This window comes from Phocoena sinus, chromosome 11, assembly GCF_008692025.1.
Source record: "Phocoena sinus isolate mPhoSin1 chromosome 11, mPhoSin1.pri, whole genome shotgun sequence".
NCBI lineage: Eukaryota > Metazoa > Chordata > Mammalia > Artiodactyla > Phocoenidae > Phocoena > Phocoena sinus.
In genome coordinates, this window is record NC_045773.1 from 98,316,080 (window position 1) to 98,335,711 (window position 19,632).

General features: G+C 42.9%; 1 protein-coding gene across 5 annotated transcripts in view; it reads left to right on the forward strand.

Annotated features, from left to right (window-relative positions):
• Window positions 1-19,417: 19,417 nt before the first annotated feature.
• The window catches only part of EEF1E1 (eukaryotic translation elongation factor 1 epsilon 1), a 28,878-nt gene continuing 28,663 nt past the window's right edge, over window positions 19,418-19,632 (forward strand). For all 5 annotated transcript variants that reach the window (XR_004352263.1, XM_032649413.1, XM_032649414.1 and 2 more), the window contains exon 1: window positions 19,418-19,541. Coding sequence is in view for 4 of the 5 variants with exons in the window: in XM_032649413.1 (XP_032505304.1) it covers window positions 19,455-19,541 (87 nt within the window). In the remaining variant the exon portion in view is untranslated. The remainder of the gene's footprint in view (window positions 19,542-19,632) is intronic.

Below are 19,632 nucleotides of genomic sequence, written 5' to 3' on the forward strand. Positions count from 1 at the left end.
ACAACTACTGAAGCCCACATGCCACAGCTACTGAAGCCCATGCACCTAGAGCCTGTGCTCCGCAACAAGAGAGAGCCTCTCCACCGCTGTGAGAAGCCTGCACACCGCAATGAAGAGTAGCCCCCGCTCACCACGAGAGAAACCCTGCGTGCGGCAATGAAGACCCAACACAGCCAAAACAAAACAGAAAAAAGAGTTACAGTGAACTGATTTTTCTTCCTTTTATTTATCTGTACTCTCTAAATTTTTAACGTGACATTATTATGTCATTAATTTTATAATAAAAGTATAATATCTGCACATTTGCTTTCCTTTTATGTAGTTGAAGGCTAAAGCTATCCATACTGCAGAGGAAAAGCCAAATAATTCAATTGTTTTTGCATTAACCCTATTTTCAATAATTTAACTTTTAAAGTGTCTTGATATAAGGTTTCTTAAAAATGCTATCTACAACCTGAGGATTCATGGAAGGAGACCACGTTAAGGTACTTTGGGATCCACCAAAATCTCTCTCTGCAGCCGAGGCCTGGGCCCTGGCTCTTGTGGGCTTGGGCAGACTTTGTTCTCCCAGGCTCCGTGGTCTTCAGGGAGGCTCCCTGGACATCCCCGAATTCTCTATCATCTCATGGTTCTGAAGAGGGGAACTACAGGACATCAGTGAGTCTATCCCATGCTATTCAAAAAGGCATAAGGAAGCTAAGGAAATTGGGGGATATATTTCAGTCAAATAAATCAGCATCCCAGACTGCTCAACTTCAATCTAGACCAGGGAGGGGGTGGAAGGGGTGTTATGGGCTGAATCACGTCCCCCTCCAAATCACAGGTCAAAGTCCTAACCCCCAGAGCCTCCAAATGTGACTGCATTTGGAGGTAGGACCTTTAAAGGTGATTAAATTAAAATGAGGCCTTTAGGGTGGGTCCTAATCCAATCTGACTAATGTCCTTATAAGAAAAGGAAATTTAGACATAAAGGCAGACACCAGGGATGCACACATGCACAGAGGGATGGCCGTGTGAGGACACAGGGAGAAGACAACTGTCTACAAGCTGAGGAGGAGAGAAGTCTCAGAAGGAAGCAATCCTGCCGACACCTTCCGACACCTTGATCTTGAACTCCCAGCCTCCAGAACTGTGAGAAAATTAATTTCTGTTGCTTAAGGAACCCAGTCTGATATTCTGTTATGGCAGCCGGAGCAGACCAATGCAGGGGGTACACAGTAAGTGACCCCGTGTCAGCGGGACTCTTCTTTTAACACTTTATTTTTTGTTTGTTTTTAGCAACTTTATGCACTTTTATGACTCCAAACAAACTGCTTTGTATGTACATATATGGTTTTTAATTGAAGTATAGTTGATTTGCAATGTTTCTTGTTAATACAACCTTAAGCTCAGGAAGTTTCATCTGTGGCCTCTGAGAGCCTGTGCATGACAGCAAGTGGTGGCATAAGTGCCTTCCACCTACAGATGGTTCCAAGGTTCTCTTTTAGCTCTTACTCTTAACCTCCCCCCCCGCCCCCCGCCCCATACCACACCTCCAGGATTTGCTAAAACTTCGTGACCAAGAGACTGATTTGAAATCTCAAGTCCAGCTGGGACTCTGCGATGGCCCGAACACATCAAGAGTAGGCACAGAAAAGGATACAGGGAATAGGAGGTCTAGAAAATACACCACCCAATTAATCCCATTTATAGATACTGTAGTTCTAAGTTAGTTGTACCTAAGAAAATGAAAGTGAAAGCTTATAGCACTGGAAAAAGAAACTGACGGATTATTAGCCTGACACTCACCATTTGCCAAACAGAGATAATAGATTCATTACCTCAGTCCCGCCCCGCCCCCATCCTTAACAGTGTGGGTTTGATTGCCCTCTTGCCTACAGGTAATTCTCCATCAAAATTAAATCTGTCAGCTAGTTCTCAATTTTATAAACTACACAGGCAGGGGGAGAGAGGAGGCTGGGCGGAGGCTGGCGCTGGGTCTGAGGGAGGTTGTCTTTCCCCAGGCTGCCGGGCCGCTAATCCAAAGTCCCTCTGAACCAAGGATCTGGAAATACGCTTACATTCACGGTCCCATAGTGACATCAGCTGGTCAGTTCCCAAACAACAGCCTAGCCAAGGGAGGAACAGGCCCGAAAACAGTCATCTACAGCCAAGAATCACTGGGTAAATGTATTTTTTCAGCAGCTACACAATAGCTAGATTTTCAAAGTGTCTTTTACTATGATTCTTCCAAATATGTAATATCGATAGCTGATGGCAAGTACAAATTTAGAAGTAAGCTTTCAGAAATGGGAGTTTAAAACCTTCCAGTGGCAACAAGTACGATAATCAACCCAAATAAAGTATATGAATTTTGTAGACCATGAATGGATTTTAATTTTGAAATATAAGGTCGAAACCAAACACAGTTTGAGATGGATTCTCAGACAATATTAAGACGTAAAGTGACTTTTTTGGAGAGTTACAGCTATGCCGATTAGCCCGGGCCCAGCATGAAGTACAAGAAGATTAACAATTCAGGAGAGTGGGCATAAGAAAGTACAGTCAAGTCTATGTCAGTTGGACCTCTTTTGTTGGGTCACCAGAAGCAGGGCTTTGGGTAGGGATTTCAGCATGGTGCTCATAATTCCGTAACCCTGTGGTTTGCACTCTCTTTTAACAATACAGGAGATTCTGTGGTTGAAGCCAAACAAGAATGCAGGTATAGAAGACTGAGAAGGGGGTGAAGAAGGCTCTGAAAATCATGCCCCTAGTCACAGTGGGGAGCAGAGCAGCGATGTAGAAGTATCCTTGGGATCCACAGAGCACAGCTTGAAAGCAACTGTCTATAACCTAATGGTCTTCTGAAGAGGAGAAATCGGAGGACCAAATATTAAACGAGATAATCTAGACACTCGGGAAACGATTTCTTTCTTAATTCAACGTAAACTCATTTTAAAGCTAAAGGAAATATTAATATATTGGTAAAGAAAGAATAAGGTTGATTAAAACTGAAGAAGGCTTAAAAATTTAGATATTAGAATTAACTACTGGCTGTTGGAATGTATGATCACAAAAACACAACCAATTACTCAATATTTCAAGTTGATTTGCTCACATAGAGAAGCTCTTATGTGTAACTACCGCCCACAATAACAAAGATTTCTTACTCATTATCCATATCAGCTGTAGGTCAGCAGTTGTTCTATGTGCCTTGTTCGTTCGGATTCAGGCTGAAGAAATGCCCCACGTCTGGGGCACAGTAATCCCGTGGCAAAGAAAAGAGCTAAGACCAAACCATTCAATGGCTCTTGAAGCTTCTGCTCACATTTCACTGACCAAGATAAGTCAAACGTCCACCCCTGACATCAGTGGAGTAGAGAAGTATAATCCTCCTGTAGGGAGGCACTGCAAGCCACATGGCTACAGACAGGGCTGAATAATGCTCTTATAGAGAGGGCAGAAAACAACCAGGGACAATAATACAATCGACCAGTCCACTAAACTCCCAGTGACTAGCACAAATCGACCAGTCCACTAGCACTCCCAGTGACTACTCTTGTACAAAGTAGATGCTCAATAAATGATTAAAATAGTTTGTGAAATGACACTGTTGGCCATGAATTCACATTAAATGTAGATCAGTCCATCTTTTCTGCTGCAGAGCTTTTCTTCCTTGGAGTGTTAACACAGTGATTTCCACTTTGCTACCGTAAATATCCTACTAAGAATGAATCTCACCAACACCATGTTGAGCCAAAAAAGCCCAGATGCCAAAAAGTACTAACAGGTGAATATGGATAAAGAAATTGTGGTGCATCCATCCAGAGAACGACTGCCAGCACTAAAAAGGAATGACCTAGTGATACACACAACAGCATGGGTGAGTCTCAAAATAATTACGGGGAATGAAAGACAAAGAAAAGAGTACCCTCTGTATGATTCCATTTATATAAAATTCTAGGAAATGCAAAGTAATCCATGGTGACAGAAAGTGGTGGCCTAGGGAGAGGAGAGGTAGGGTTGGGGGAGAGGGTAGATAAGGGAACTTTGAAGGTGATGAACATGTTAATTATCTTGATTGTGGTGATGGTTTCATGGGTGTATTCATCTGTCAAAACCCATCAAATTGTACACTCCAAATATACGCAATCTACCGTATGTCAATTATGCCTCAATAAAGCATACAAAGTACTTTTGAAAGCATGCTTACCGGGCTTCCCTGGTGGTGCGGTGGTTAAGAATCCGCCTGCCAATGCAGGGGGCATGGGTTCGAACCCTGGTCCCGGAAGATCCCACATGCCGCAGAGCAACTAAGCTCGTGTGCCACAACTACTGAGCCTGTGCTCTAGAGTCTGTGAGCCACAACTACTGAGCCCGCATGCTGCTACTATTGAAGCCCATGCACCCTAAGGCCCGTGCTCCGCAACAAGAGAAGCCACCGCAATGAGAATCCTGCACTGCAACAAAGAGGAGCCCCTGCTCGCCACAACTAGAGAGAGCCCGCGCACAGCAACGAAGACCCAATGTAGCCAAAAATAAGTAAATAAAATAAATAAATTTATTTTTTTTAAAAGCGTGCTTACCTCATGATTTATATGAAGTTCAACAACAGGCAAAACTAATCTCTGGTGGTTACTCTTAGGCTAGGTGCTGACTGGAAAGATTACAAAGGATTCAGGTGATGTTACCTTGAGCTGGATGCAAGTCAGTTACACAGGTGTGTTCTATTGGTGAAATTTCACTGAGATGTATCTTTATGCCAGATAAGCTTTTCTGTAGGCAAGTGATATTGCAATAAAAAGTTTTTAAATATGCCACTATTTTTAAAATACATACTGATCATCTTAACAGTATTAAAGAAAGCCATCCTCATAAACAATTTATGACAGAAAAATAATAGTTATGTGATTGCCTTATTTATCACCTCCTTTGGAAATTTGAGGGCTGTGAGTGGATTTTTGTTCTGCAAGTCTCCATGACTGAGGACAGACCACAGAGACTAGAGACTCGTAGACTGTAGACCCTGGGAGGGAGCAGTTACAGGGACAATGGGGGCAAGTGTCAACACAGTCACCACGAGACCGGTGTCTGTCCCCAAAAATGTGCCAATGCTGACGCTTCTGCTCTCTTTTGTGTCCTTAATTCTAATTACTCTTACCTTCATTGTCATCTTAGGCAGGGATGCAGGGAGATGCCACGTATACACACAAGGGGTTCACATGTACCCAAGAGCAAGCCAGCTATGCCAAAGCCCCACCGATGGGATAACACGATTGCAGACAGCTGAGCGAAGATAAGAAATGAAAATTCCTAAATATTTTTATGAACCCATCTTTTTCACTATTTAATATATTTTTTTAAAAAGAAAACCTTATTCCCATTGACCGATTACTTTAATGAATAAATATAATGTGCTGTCAATGGTTGGATGGTTGAAGTGGATTATATTTCCCTTGCTGGCAAGCATGGTCTTAAATAAAAACGAATTGAAGTTTCAACAACCCTCTGCCCCCCAAAAAAGAGAGAAAATCAGTCTGAGTTTCAAATGACTTTGATCTTTGTGTTTATTTTCTAAATTACTACCTGGTCCCTATGAATATCCCTATGGATAAAAAAACAAATCCAAGTGTCTCCAATTGTGTGTTTAAGTAATTTTAAAAGACAAACTTTCAAAATGCCATTGATCTATGGTAAAAACTATTACTCTCTTCTCATGCATAAAACTTTAAGATTCCCCACTAGGCTCCATCTAATCAAAGAAAAATGAAAATAACCATAACCACTTATGATCACTATTTAAAATGTGAAAAAAAAGGAGACAAAAAAACGAACTGAAAATCCAATTCCGCATCGAACAGCCACTCTACCCCGTGCTGTGCTACAAACTACACAGATAGATAAAGACCTGATTGGGGTACGAGAAAGTGGGGTGCTGCCCTAACTAAATCCTAGAACATATGCCAGTTTTCAGGACAGAGTGTTGGTAGAAGGCCTGAGGGCCTTCGAGAGACTGTTGGCAGAACCTTGATGATGGCCCCCAGGAGGCTGTTGGTGAGCTTAAAGGAAAAGAAAAATGTTCTAGGAAACTAGAGGAAAGGGGATCATTGTGATGCTGTAGCCGAAAATGTAGTAACACTCTTGTTGTGGGAATGTGGAAATAGAAAATGTACTTCTGAAAGGGATAATCTAGCTAAGGAGACTTCCAAGCATAGTATGGAAGGTGCCACCGGCCTCTATCTGCTGCTGCAGAAAAGGTGAGTAGAGAAATAAACTCAATAAACTAAAGAACTGCTAGATATAAAGGAACCAGGGCTTGCTAGGCTCAAAAATAAAACTCTTTCTCATTCCCAGCCTTTCCAGGTAGCAAACACTGCTAAGATTAAGAAATACCTTTCAGACAAAGATCAAGTCCAAAGTATGTCAGGAAAATATGGTCTAAAAATGAAGCCAAAGGTGTGATTGTAAAAGCTTTTGTTAAGATCTCAGAAGGCAGCACCCATTTCAAAAAGAAAAAAAAAAAGTCTAAGGGTCTTAAAGCCGCTGTTCCTTGGCTGCTTTCCAGGGAATCTAAACTGCAGAAGGGTTTATTCAAGAGATCTCAAGTGTTTCTTTTAGCTAATGGAATGGATTTCAAATCAACTCACCGAAAAACCTGTGAATTTTTAAAGTTACATTAGATTGAATTGAGAGCATAGACGATACAACATGAAATGATGCCTTCAAATGCTCAAATTTCTATGGTTAGAAACCAGATAGAGAAATTATTCAAAAACTTCAAACATGGGCCACATTTTAGGGAAAAGGAAGGGTATTTCAGAGGGTGGAGCAAAGAGCCGCAGTGAATCTTTCCCAGGCGTTCGAATTGAGCCCTAATCATGGAACTGCCAACACATGCCCAGCTGGACTTCGGAATTGTTACAAACCTGTAACTGCTGTGTGCCTTCACCTGTTTTGAACAGAAATGTCTATAATGGTTATCCCATGCCTATCCCATCGTTGGGTGTTGGCTGAGTGGGGTCCATATAACTTAGTTCACAGGTCTTTCTGTCAAAAGGAACAGTTCTCAATGAGTTGTTCCAGAAGAATAATGTTCAAAAATCCTCATCTTCACCTGGACCAGATTTAAATGACGGGATACTGGACACTGACTTGGAGCCTAGTGTCATAATGGGATGATGCTTCCGGGCAAGTATAGTTTCCATGTAGGAAGGACTTGCATTGCTGTGACCAGAATGCAATCTGTGGAGACTCCAGCAGATTGCATTTTCCAAAAATAACTGCAGCAATAGTTTTAGTCCCACATGGTCTTCAGAACCTCGCGACGACTCTTCAAGAGGTAGAGTCTATTTCCCCTGCCCTTGAACTGGGGCAGCCTTGATCAATAGAATGTGATGAAAGTGGTACTGTGAGGCTTCCAAGGCTTGGTAATTTTAGAAGGAAATTTTTCAAAATATCATTGATCTGTATGAAAGCTACAACTCTCTTCTGATTCATTGTAGAAACGAAATGTCATGCAGTGGAATTTCCAAAGTGAATTCTGCTTTTGACAAACACTCCTAACCAACATCATAGTTTCCTGATAAAAGGGAAAGACTCAGTTGGCAAGTGATTTTTTTCCTTTTGCCCTTCATCCTACCTGGAATGCAGATGCAATGGAGATATGGCAGCCACCTTTCAACCATGAAGACAAGGGCAATATGTTGGAAGAACAGGAAAACATAAAGAGCCTGGGCTTTTGGAGGCATGGTAGGGTGGCTATGTACTTCCATCAGCTGCTTGCAGACAGACTTCTTATATGAGAGACTGAAACCTTGAAGAGAAATGGGCTGGTTGCAAGATGATAAATAGTCACTACTTTGCTGCCTTAGTTTTAGGGGATACTTGAGAGCGGATGAGTCTATGTTGAACCAGAGAGAGAATGCCCTCCCTCCAAAGGGAGCAGCAGCTACTCAACTCCAGACACGTGTCCCCAAGCAGGAAAGGATGTTGAGTGTTGCCAGATTTTCCTGTTCTTAAAGGAAAGCCAGAAATCTGGATTTCTATGTAAAATTTCTTGATTTTAAGTGTCGGCAACTAATTCAAGTTTTTGAAACTGTGTAGTTCAACATCGTGCTGGAAAACAAACACATCTATCGACTGAGGCAGATTCCCTGGCTGCAAATTTGTGGCCCTGTTGTTTCAACTATACAGCTTACACTAGGATGAAAGTTTGGCCTTAGGAAATGGATAATTGTATTTGCTTTATCAACGACTCATCGAAAAAAAATGGAGAATAAAGACGTGTAGTGGCCAACCTGGTGAGCATTGAACTTGGAGCCTTGGTATCTCCCTTGAACTACTCCCTGGAATTAGCGATGCAAAGCCAAAATGTACTGTCTTCCTGGAGCCCTTCCCCCTGGAATGGTGTTCTAGACTGAATAACTCAGACTCAGGGAAATATACTGGTCAGAAGAGAAGGACCAATCTCAGTGAATACAGGATGGAGTTTTCTGGAAGGTCGACGGACAGACACATCATGGAAGTTTAAAAAAGAGGGGCACCTTTGCGAAATTGTATAAATGTGCGGATGGAAGAAATGAGATGAAGATCTGGGAATATCCATGAGGGTATCCTGAGCATCCTTCTGGGATAGGGACCAGTTCTTGAACTAAACGAAACAGTCAAATTTGGAACATAATTTTAGGCTTCTTTCTCTTGTAATTCCCTGTAGTTGCCTTGACCCTTCAGGAGATGTATAAGAAAACAAAGGAAGCAGGCAGAAATGAATGTGGAGCCTCTCAGTGCCAGGAGGCAACTGCTGTCTTCAGGGAGCGTGCAGTGTCCCCTCCCGGCTCCCTGGACTGGAGTGACGCTGTCCATGGGAGCTCCTATCTGTGCACAGTAGTCACCTGCAGAGTCCCCAGCAGCTGGTCAGCCAAAATGCCACTGCCCAGGTAAAAAAATAAATCTTTACCCCTCCACAGGCACAAGGAGAGCAAGGGACACTTATCAAGGAATCGTAACCAGCAGAGAAATGAATAATAGTTGTCCACACCAAAGCTGGCAGAGGAGATGAAGAGGGTCGGTGGCCAAGAGGACAGCTCAGGAGGGGCACACATCAAAATCTTCTCTTTCAATTTATACGGAGAGACTGGCCCTTCAAGACAGGGAGGCTTAGCGTTACCTATAAAATGGAATCGTGGGACCTCGGGCATTATCCAGTCCATCAGTTTCTACATCCATTTTTCACAGTAGCACTTCTCTTCAAAAGAAATTTTATAATTGTTGAAGCTGGGTGACTATTAATAGGGATTTATTATATTATTCTCTCTGCCTGTGTGTATGTTTGAATTTTTCCTTATGAACTCCTTTTAAAGAAAGAGTGCATTGAAATTTAAAATACGAAACAAATTGAATGCATGCAGTTTAAACACCACCAAATTATTCTGTCAATATTCTGCATACTTGCTAAGAATCATTTCCTAGGAATTCTTGGCAGATGATCTGTCATTGCTTAAATACCTACGATGACAAGGAGCACACTCACTTGGGACAGAGTTGGATGGCTCTGCTTGTGAGAAATAATGTTGAAATTGATCCAAAATTGGACCCCTTATAACTTCAAATGAGAATCAGACAATTCCTCCACTAACAAAGTATATTTATCCTTTTTGTTTTATTCAGTGTGGTTTCAGATAATCCCCCCCAAACTGACACAGTTCGGTATTCAGTATCACAGTCTTATATGCTACAAAGTCTGCTAGAGAGCTGCTAAGGGCTATGTTTTTCCATCCTCTGGGTTCAAAAAGATGTGAGCAAAATACTTAAGTAAAATTAAGATACCTACAGGCAAAACCTGACAAAGTGTTTCACACTGTGTTGCATAATAGATTGAGATTCTTTTTTTTAATATCATGGCACTCCATATCTTCACCTACCTGTCAGCTCCACATCATTTGTTATTAATTTAACACCAGAGAGCCTGGAAAGAGCTTCAAGCTAGTGAGAGCACACAAATCAGGAGCAAAGACAGCAAACCTCCTCGGAGGTTGTTGTTCACAAACTAACGGAGTTTAAAAAATGCCCCTCAATTTGGAGGATGCTTGATATGAAATCAAACGAAGTAGAAACATGAGTTTCAGTTGCCTAATTTAAACCAAAAACTGAGAATAATATATGGGCAGCCAGGTCATCTATGGAATTCTAAGCAGCATTGGAGGAGAAATTCTTCTCTTTCTGATTTTCTTTAGCATGTCAATTGCATGGACTTATTCCCAGCATCCTCTGATTCTAAGACAGGGACATCCATGGGCATCTCAACAGGATGAGTCGGAGGAAAACATGTGTCTGGTTTGCAGACTGATTTTTACAGCAGTGCTTCCTCACTAAGAACCTCTGGCTTTCCACTGAAGCTTTGTATAAAACATGCTCGTCCCGTATTAATCAAAGTCCAGTCTCAGGTGAGTAATCTTCATTCCGATACATGTCCAAATGCCATCAAAAAAGAGTTGAAGCAAAATGACACTTGAGTGTCAAGTGCATGAAGAAGACGTTCCTCTACTAAATTTCCTAATCAAATCCCATCTAGTTAGGCCGGTGTGCATATATACCCATATCTGTCAAAAGCCAAGGGAAAAAATCCAAAGAATGACACTGACCGTAATGTGACAGCAACTGACTAGATGCCTAGATGCTCATCAAACTTGTTTCCTCTTCTTCCAGTAGCAACCAGGATGCTTGGAGGAAACAGAATCCAACTCTGATGATTCAAGAGACTTTAAATGAAGGGACTATTTACAGAGGCATGGAAAGGATTGAGAAAAAGCAAAAGGGTTGCTGAGGCACGCAGGAACTAGCAAGAAGAGAAAAGTATGACAGCCCCGAGCTTACCAAGGACTCTCAGATGACGCAGGCTGTCTTCTGATTATCCCACAAATACGAGATGGACTCCCTCTCAATTAACAGGTTGGCTGTCTCAACAGATACCACGTCTTCAGGCACCAAGAGAACTTGAAAGAAAGTCTGTTACTCGCACACAAGGGACTCTGGGGAGAGAAGAATAGGTTCAAGCCCATCTGCAATGGCAAGAACAAAGAGCAGAGCGTGAGTTTGGTCTTCATCGTGCCTGGGGGCTAGAAGAGGGTTCCCATGGCCAGGCTGGGATTGCAAGTTTCAAACTTCCTTTTGGTTTTAAGAGCTCAGGAGGTGTATGGGGTTTTCTTTGGTAAAGTACCAGATTTCAGGGGTGTAGAGCGGCAGTGGTGGAAGCCTAAATGCTATCAACTGTCTAACATCAAAAACAGAGAACAGGGGCTTCCCTGGTAGCACAGTGGTTGAGAGTCCGCCTGCCGATGCGAAGGACACGGGTTCGTGCCCCGGCCCGGGAGGATCCCACGTGCCGCGGAGCGGCTGGGCCCGTGAGCCATGGCCGCTGAGCCTGCACGTCCGGAGCCTGTGCTCCGCAATGGGAGAGGCCACAACAGTGAGAGGCCCGCATACACAAAACAAAATAAATAAAAAAAAAAAAAAAAAAAAAAAAAAACAGAGAACAGACTTGTGGTTACCAAGGGGGTGGGGGAGGGCTGGACTGGGAGTTTGGGGGTGACGCAAACTATTACATATAGAACAGATAAACAACAAGGTCCTACTGTAGAGCACAGGGAACTATATTCCATATCCTGGGATAAACCGTAATGGAAAAGAATATAAAAAAGAATCATATATGTGTATAACTGAGTCCCTTTGCTGTACGGCAGAAATTAACACAACATTTTAAATCAACTATACTTCAATTTAAAAAAAAGTTTTTTATACATCAAAAACAGGGTTAGATTCTATCACACAGCCAAATAAAGGAAGGGAACAAGGTATAAAAACTCCAAACTCAGGAATTCCCTGGCTGGCCATTGGTTAGGACTCTGTGCTTCCACTGCCAGGGGCACAGGTTCTATCTTTGGTCTGGTCGGGGTGCTAAGATCCCACAAGACATGCAGCAATGACGGATAAATCCTCCAATAACGAGGACGATGAGGAGGCGGATGCAATGAGATGATAAATGGCCACTTTCTGAGCCCAAAGCTGGTGGTTCAGGAAATCGGAGAACGAGGGATTGGGGGACTGGGGCGAGGAAGTGATTCTTCCTTTAGTAAATTTTTCCTTCTAGTAGTTTTCTGAGTCCTTTTCATTCGCACAGACCTACCCAGCAGGTATGGATTCTCTGCTTTGGGGATTTTCACATTTGCTTTAAGGCAGAACGCCACCACGTCCTCGCAGTGTGTGCATGTTGGTCGGGTGACCCACTGACCAGCGTCATGTTCATTTTCTCATTCAGCCAATGAAGTGGTCAAGGGCCCACTCTGTTCGGTCCCTCGTACCAAGTGCTGAAGACGCAGTAAGAAACAGGACGCCGTCCACATCCTCAGCAAAAGCTTGCAGTGGGCACCGAGGGAGAAGAAGGCAGTTTCAATACACTGGAGCACTTCTCGTGCGGGGAGCATTCCCAAGGCTGCTGGGAGAGCTCAGGCTCAGCCTCAAGAGAGGACCTGGGGCGGGGGCGGGGGTGTCTGGGGAAGGAACATAAGAGATACTATAGTGAGTTCGGTGCAGACACGTTGAGTTTGAGGCGCCTCAGAGACTTTGGAGTAAAGCTTTTTTTTTTTTTTTTTTGGCGGTACACGGGCCTCTCACTGCTGTGGCCTCTCCCGCTGCGGAGCACAAGCTCTGGACGCGCAGGCTCAGCGGCCATGGCTCACGGGCCCAGCCGCTCCGCGGCATGTGGGATCCTCCCGGACTGGGGCACAAACCCGCGTCCCCTGCATCGGCAGGCGGACTCTCAACCACTACGCCACCAGGGAAGCCCAAGACTTATTTTTTAAAGTGAAGTATAGTTGATTTACAATGTTCTGTTAGTTTCTGGTGTAGAGCAAAGTGATTCAGTTATACATATATATACATTCTTTTTCATATTCTTTTCCATTATAGCTTATTATAAGATTATTTAATATAGTTCCCTGTGCTGTACAGTAGGACCTTGTTGTTTATCTGTTTTATGTGTAGTAGTGTGTATCTATTAAGCCCAAACTCCTAATTTATCCCTCTCCTTGCCCCATCCCCTTGGTAACCATAAGTTTGTTTTCTATGTCTGTAAGTCTATTTCTGTTTTGTAAATAAGTTCATTTGTATCATTTTTTTAGATTCCACATATAGGTGATATCATCTGATATTTATTTGTCTTTCTCTGTCCAACTTACTTCACTTAATATGACAATCTTTTTTTTTTTTTTTTTTTTGGCCATTCCAGGAGGCTTAGTTCCCCAACCAGGGATTGAAACCAGGCCCTAGCAGTGGAAATGCTGAGTCCTAACCACTGGACTGCCAGGGAGTTCCCCTAGTAGGATAATCTTGAGGACCGTCCTTGTTGCTGCAAATGGCATTACTTAATTCTTTTCCATGGCTGACTAATATTCCATTGTGTGTATACCACATCTTCTTTACCCATTCCTCTGTCAATGGACATTTACGTTGCTCCCATGTCCTGCTTATTGTAAATAGTGCTGCTGTAAACACTGGGGTGAATGTAGCTTTTCAAATTAGAGTTTTCTCTGGATATATGCCCAGGAGTGGAATTGCTAAATCATATGGCAACTCTATTTTTAGTTTTTTAAGGATCCTCCATACTCTTCTCCGTGGTGGCTGCACCAATTTACATTCCCACCAGCAGTGTAGGAGGGTTCCCTTGGAGCAAAGACTTCTTAACGCAGCTGACAAGACCCCTTCTGGGCTTCCCTGGTGGCGCAGTGGTTAAGAATCCGCTTGCCAATGCAGGCGACACGGGTTCAAGCCCTGGTCCGGGAAGATCCCACGTGCCACAGAGCAACTAAGCCTGTGCGCCACAACTACTGAGCCTGTGCTCTAGAGCCCGCGCACCTAGAGCCAGTGCTCCACAACAAGAGAAGCCACTGCAATGGGAAGCCCCGCAACTAGAGAAAGCCCTCACGAAGCAATGAAGACCCAAAGCAGCCAAAAATAAATAAATTAAAAAAAAAAGACTCCTTCTGATCCAGCACCTACTTGCTTGCCCAGCTTCCCTCTCCCCTACTGACCTGGCACAGTTCCTGCAAGAATCGCGTTCTCCTCAATTTACAGCCTCTGTACGTGCAATCCCCACCCCACCCCCACCCCCAGAACTCTCCACTTCCATTCCATCTCACCCCTCACCTGAAAAACACCTTTTCCTCCCTCTGGTCTCAGCTCAGACACCTTGACCCCCCCCCCCAGGGAACCTTCCCTGACCTTCCCCAGTTCTCTGTGCTCCTGCCCTTCTCTCTGCTTCCTGCTCCTTGCCTCTCACATGATTCTAATGGTCTATTTTCAAGCTTCCTCCCTCCAGACACCCTACACCTGAGGGATCGTTTGTCCATGTGACCCTAGCGCTTAATTCAGTGCCTGGTGCATAATAATGAATTAAAGAACCCTTGGGATAAATGCAGGACAGATGTAGATATGAGAGGTACCTGCAACAAAGAAATCAAAACACGCATTGCACATGTATCACCTTATTTAGCACGCGGTTGATGGCAACAAAACCTGGGTTTAAAATCCCAACATCTTCTTCTAAAATAAAGTTCCCCAAAACTGAGCATTTTCAGATAGGCGCTGCTGAGAGCAGTCTGATACAGTCACGGTTTCTGTCATATGCGGCTCGTTTTAACAGATGCCGATATGACATACAGAAAGCTGTCAGGCCTGCTCCAGAAAAGAAAATCAGCTGGTTTGTGTTCCACTTGACAGATTAATTTCCTTTGACATTTAATTTGTATCCCCAGGTACTGTGGATTTAAAACTTGACTAGGACAACAGCAGATTAGAGAAGTGTTCCGTTTGACAAAATCAAATCATCAAGTTATTTTTATTATGAGCAAGGAGGTCTTCGCATGGATATTTCCAAGTCAAATATGCAGATCATCTAAAAATACGCATATTGACTATTGTAAGTAAAATACAACATTTCTCCTCATTCTTATGCCTAATGTTGAGTGAAGGAAATACAGCATGCGTCAGCTCACCATAAAAACAGGGAAAGGAGGGCTTCCCTGGTGGCGCAGTGGTTGAGGGTCCACCTGCCGATGCCGGGGCCGCGGGTTCATGCCCCGGTCCGGGAAGATCCCACATGCCGCAAAGCGGCTGGGCCCGTGAGCCATGGCTGCTGGGCCTGCGCGTCTGGAGCCTGTGCTCCGCAACAGGAGAGGCCGCAATAGTGAGAGGCCCGCGCACCGCGATGAAGAGTGGCCCCCGCTTGCCACAACTAGAGAAAGCCCTCGCACAGAAACGAAGACCCAACACAGCCAAAAATAAATAAATAAATACATAAATTTATTTTAAAAAATAAAAAACAAATAAAGTACCATTTGTATTGTTTTGGATGTGCTCGTGTAAACGACATAATGTGAATTTTGCTTTGTTAGCCAATTCGAAAACCCTTTTCTTTTTATAGGTCAGTTAAACCCATATATATTTATTAATATAATCAATATACTTGGCCTCAGCTCTGTCATATTGATTTTATGTTATATAAATTATATACACTCATGAAGATTACAGTAATCCACTTATGTGGTCTGTTTTTGTTTTTTTTTTTTTTTTTTGCTTGAGTGTTCTCTTCCTCTTGGCGTTTAGGAAAGTTAGTATTTTTGTTCTAAGGTTAGCTTTATATAATAACTCTAATCCCCTCTTCTTTGGGATGCTGCCTATCAGTTACCATTTATGAACAATATTAGCGTTCGCTAGTAATCTTTTATTTCACCTTCTCCCCTGCTCTTCCAGCATCTACATGGAAACAACAGCTTTTTTTCTTCTAATTAATATCAGTAAGGCAATCACAAGCTGTTTTCATTTCCATGTGCTCTTTACACAACAGTGTAAATCAACTGTACTTCAAAAAAAAAAAAGAAGAAGAAGTGAGTAATGTTCGGAAAGACACCGCACGCGGAGATGCCCTCTTTGAGGGAATAGCTGGTAGCCAAGGCAACCAACTTCCAAAGGCAACAGTGAGAGAGACGCAGTTTCCCAATGATTTTAAGGTCATGTTCCTGATGCAGAAGTGGCATTGGTGCTGGTAGCAGCAGTGGCTGCAGAAAAATCTAATTTCTTATGTTTGTAGCAATACTTTGTAGCCATGACATCAGCGGTAGAAGTTTCCTCATCAGGCCACTTCTCCAGCTTGGTTTTGGAGAAACCTAGCTTTGAGATTGTTCCTGTAGACTTCCTAACATTATTGTGAGCTTCCTAATATCCTTTAAATTAATCAGAGTAGATACTATCCTTTGCATCCAAAAGCCCTGACTGATAACTGGAGGCCACACATCTCCCATCGTTGTGAAGGACTGAATGAAATAACTTATGCTTAAAGCACCTAACACACAATAGTGCTCAGCAAGCACTAGTTTCCTTCTGGATTCCCTATAGAGGAGAATAATGTACACAGAGGCAGCCAAGCTAGATCTTGTCCAAGTTTCTGAAATAGATTTGCATTCATGAAAGATAGTTACCTTTGTCTGGACACTGAATGTCAAAGCCTCACATGTTTCTTGGAATCTTTTTAGCCTGTAAAATCAGAGACCAAAGGTAATAAGCTTTACATGCAGGACTGGCTATATAAGTCATTGGGCCCAGTGCAAAAAGACAAGGCAGGGCCCCTTTTTAAAAGCTATTAAGAGTTTCAAGATGGAGACAGCAGAGTGTTATACCAAGCACAGGGTCCTTCTAAGCATGTGCTGGAAAGCAGCCCTATCTACGTGTACTTCTCATCCTCTTTCTCATATGTTGGTATTAAGATTAGAGAGTATGACAGGAACATCTAGACCCCCCCTCTCTATGGCCACCCCCAAAGTCTGTTCAAACAAGCAAGCATTTTATCTATACACCACAGGTGGCCACAATAAAAGGCCCTTCCAGCCAACAGTACAAAACTGCATTAGTAGCACAGTTACATTACAAATTTACAATGACAAAATTACATTAGTGATACAAAAATACCTATTCACTTTCAGGCAAAAGTCTCGAAGTATTGAAAAAACTGGATGTCAACACCAAAAGGAATCAGAGAGGATATCTAATCCAAGCCCATTGTTTTATACTTGGGGAAACTGAGTCCCAAGGGGGTTAACTGCCTTCCCAGAATGACACAACTTGTCCATGCTAATCAGAAACCAGAATGTCTGACTCCTGAAGTCTGGTTTAAATTTGCCCCTTTTTATGTGGCACCACCTGGTTTCCTTTTCAGCTCAGAAGCACTGCAGTGGTCAACCAATTTTATTCCCCAGTCATGCACATCCCCAACAAAAGGAGGAATACCAGGGAAGAAAAGGAAATTCAAGGTTAAAAACCTTCAAGGCCCACCCCCCGCACACCAACTGTCTCGACAGGCCATGCTCTGACATTAATTCTTCTCTGAAGAATGGAGTAATCCTCTCCCCTTCTCCACCCCACTCTGGGAGACCTTGAAGCCTGATCTACGGTAGCAAGACCCATGCACTAGAGAAACTCTTGCATAGGTACACAGGAGCCTGATCAAGGATCTTACGGCAGCAGTGACGTAAGGGCAAGAAATTGGAAACAACCTAAATATCCATCAAGAGGATGACGGATGGTGAAACCATTACAGCTCTTGTCTGAAGTGCTGAGTAGCAGCTAAAAAGGATGAGGTGTGTAAGTGGCATGAAAGAAGTCTCCAACACATTATTGAGTAAAAGGAAATTGCCAAACGATACATAGGGTATGAAAAAAATCAAGGAGACACCTAAGGTGCCATATACATGTGTGTACATGCCCAATAAAAGGTCTCGAAAAATCCACTCCAAACTCACTGCAGGGGTTACCAGTAGGACACAGAATGGGATCGTGGAGAGTCTGATTGTCAAAATTTCAAGCCTCAACTTGAAAATGCCGGGTTCAATCCTGCCTCTAGGCTTTCACACTGGCTGTTCCTTCTGCCTTGGGACACTCTTCCCTGGGGTTTTTGCATGGTTGGCGAGTTCTCTGTTAGGTTCCTCTCAGTTTTCCCCTCCTCAGAGGTGTTCACTGATGCCCTGTCTAAAGCAACCATCCCCAGGCTGTGGGTGAGGGATGGGGAGAGACTTTTCATTGTATACTGTTTTGTGCCCTTGAATTTCAAACCAAGTGAACTTCTCACCCATTCAAAAAATAAATAACAATGTAAAAACCTCCAGGACTTGAAGGGAAGAAAGAAACTTATAACTACTTTAAAACAAACAACTTTCTTTTAAATTACAAAATCTATAATATTTGAAATCGAAGTGCATAAATTAAAAAGTGATATTCCACTCATATATCCAATCTTACTCTCCCAGAGTTATCACTTTTACCATTGGGTGCATGTCCTTTCTGATACTTTATACTGGAATTCAAATCAAATCTCAGGTTAGGTGATTTAGGTCAAGGCTTATTTTAAATATAATGCCCATTGGAATTAGATAACTGTACAGATGTTTTAAAATATTTTATTGCAAGCAAAACGTGTAAATAGATGAGTGAATTCTCTCAGGGGACTGGTCTTTTTGGAAGGAGTGAAATAGTTATTCAACTCTCTGTATAAGGAAAATAAACAGATAATTAATGCACAATAATCCACTTATACTGGAAAATAATTAATGCACAATAATCCACTTATACTGGAATATCCTTTGTCTTTTGTTTATGTCGACTTGGCCAAATTTTCTTTTCTTTACATTTATGTCTGCTGCCATAATTAACTCTTTAAGTATTTTAGGGTAGGAAAGGTGTCACACAGTGACAGCATTCCCCACTAAACCATATCTCTGACTTAGTGATGAACTACCTTGTGTTTCCTTTCCACTTCTCTCAGACTAATACACACGTTGTTTTTTCATTCTTCAATGTGGAAATTATTTTTCATAAAACTTTTGGAAATATTCTAAGTTCAACATATACTACCCATTTTCTACTTTGAAGATGTTAGAATATCTTAGGGAGAAAGCGTTTTGTGCATTGTTTATTTATATACACATAAATTGTATCACTATCACACATAAATTAAACATAAATATATATAAAACACATACATATATCTACATAAATTGTATCGCTATTATATCTTTTGGTATTGCAAATAAAGATCATTAATACTAGTAATGGCTGAATGGGCTATACAAATTACTTGACACTATCTAACATACCCAGTGTTCTTTGATAATCTTTAAATTCAGAATTCTACTGCTACCCCTGAGCTGGAGCGCTGAGGTTTGCTAGTTAGTTTTCCACCTGTCACACCACCCGCGACCCGCCTTCGGCTCCGCCCCTCACTTAGCCCCGCCTCTGCGCACAGGCGCACCTTCCACGCCCCCTTCCGTTCAGCCAGTGGCCGGTGACGTTTGTGAGAGTAGGACGTCCCTCTCAGCCAATGCAGGAGACCCTTGCTGACCCGGTTCCGCCCCTGCCGAGAGCTCGGCCGGAAGATGGCGGCGGCCGCTGAGTTGACGCTGTTGGAGAAGTGTCTGGGGCTGAGTAAAGGGAACAAGTACAGCGCTCAGGGCGAGCGCCAGGTGAGAAGCTGAGGCAAAGCGGAGGGGGAGAGGTGGACGGGAGCGCGGCCTGCTGAGCCGGGGTGGGACCCGGCAGGCGGGCGGAGGCGGT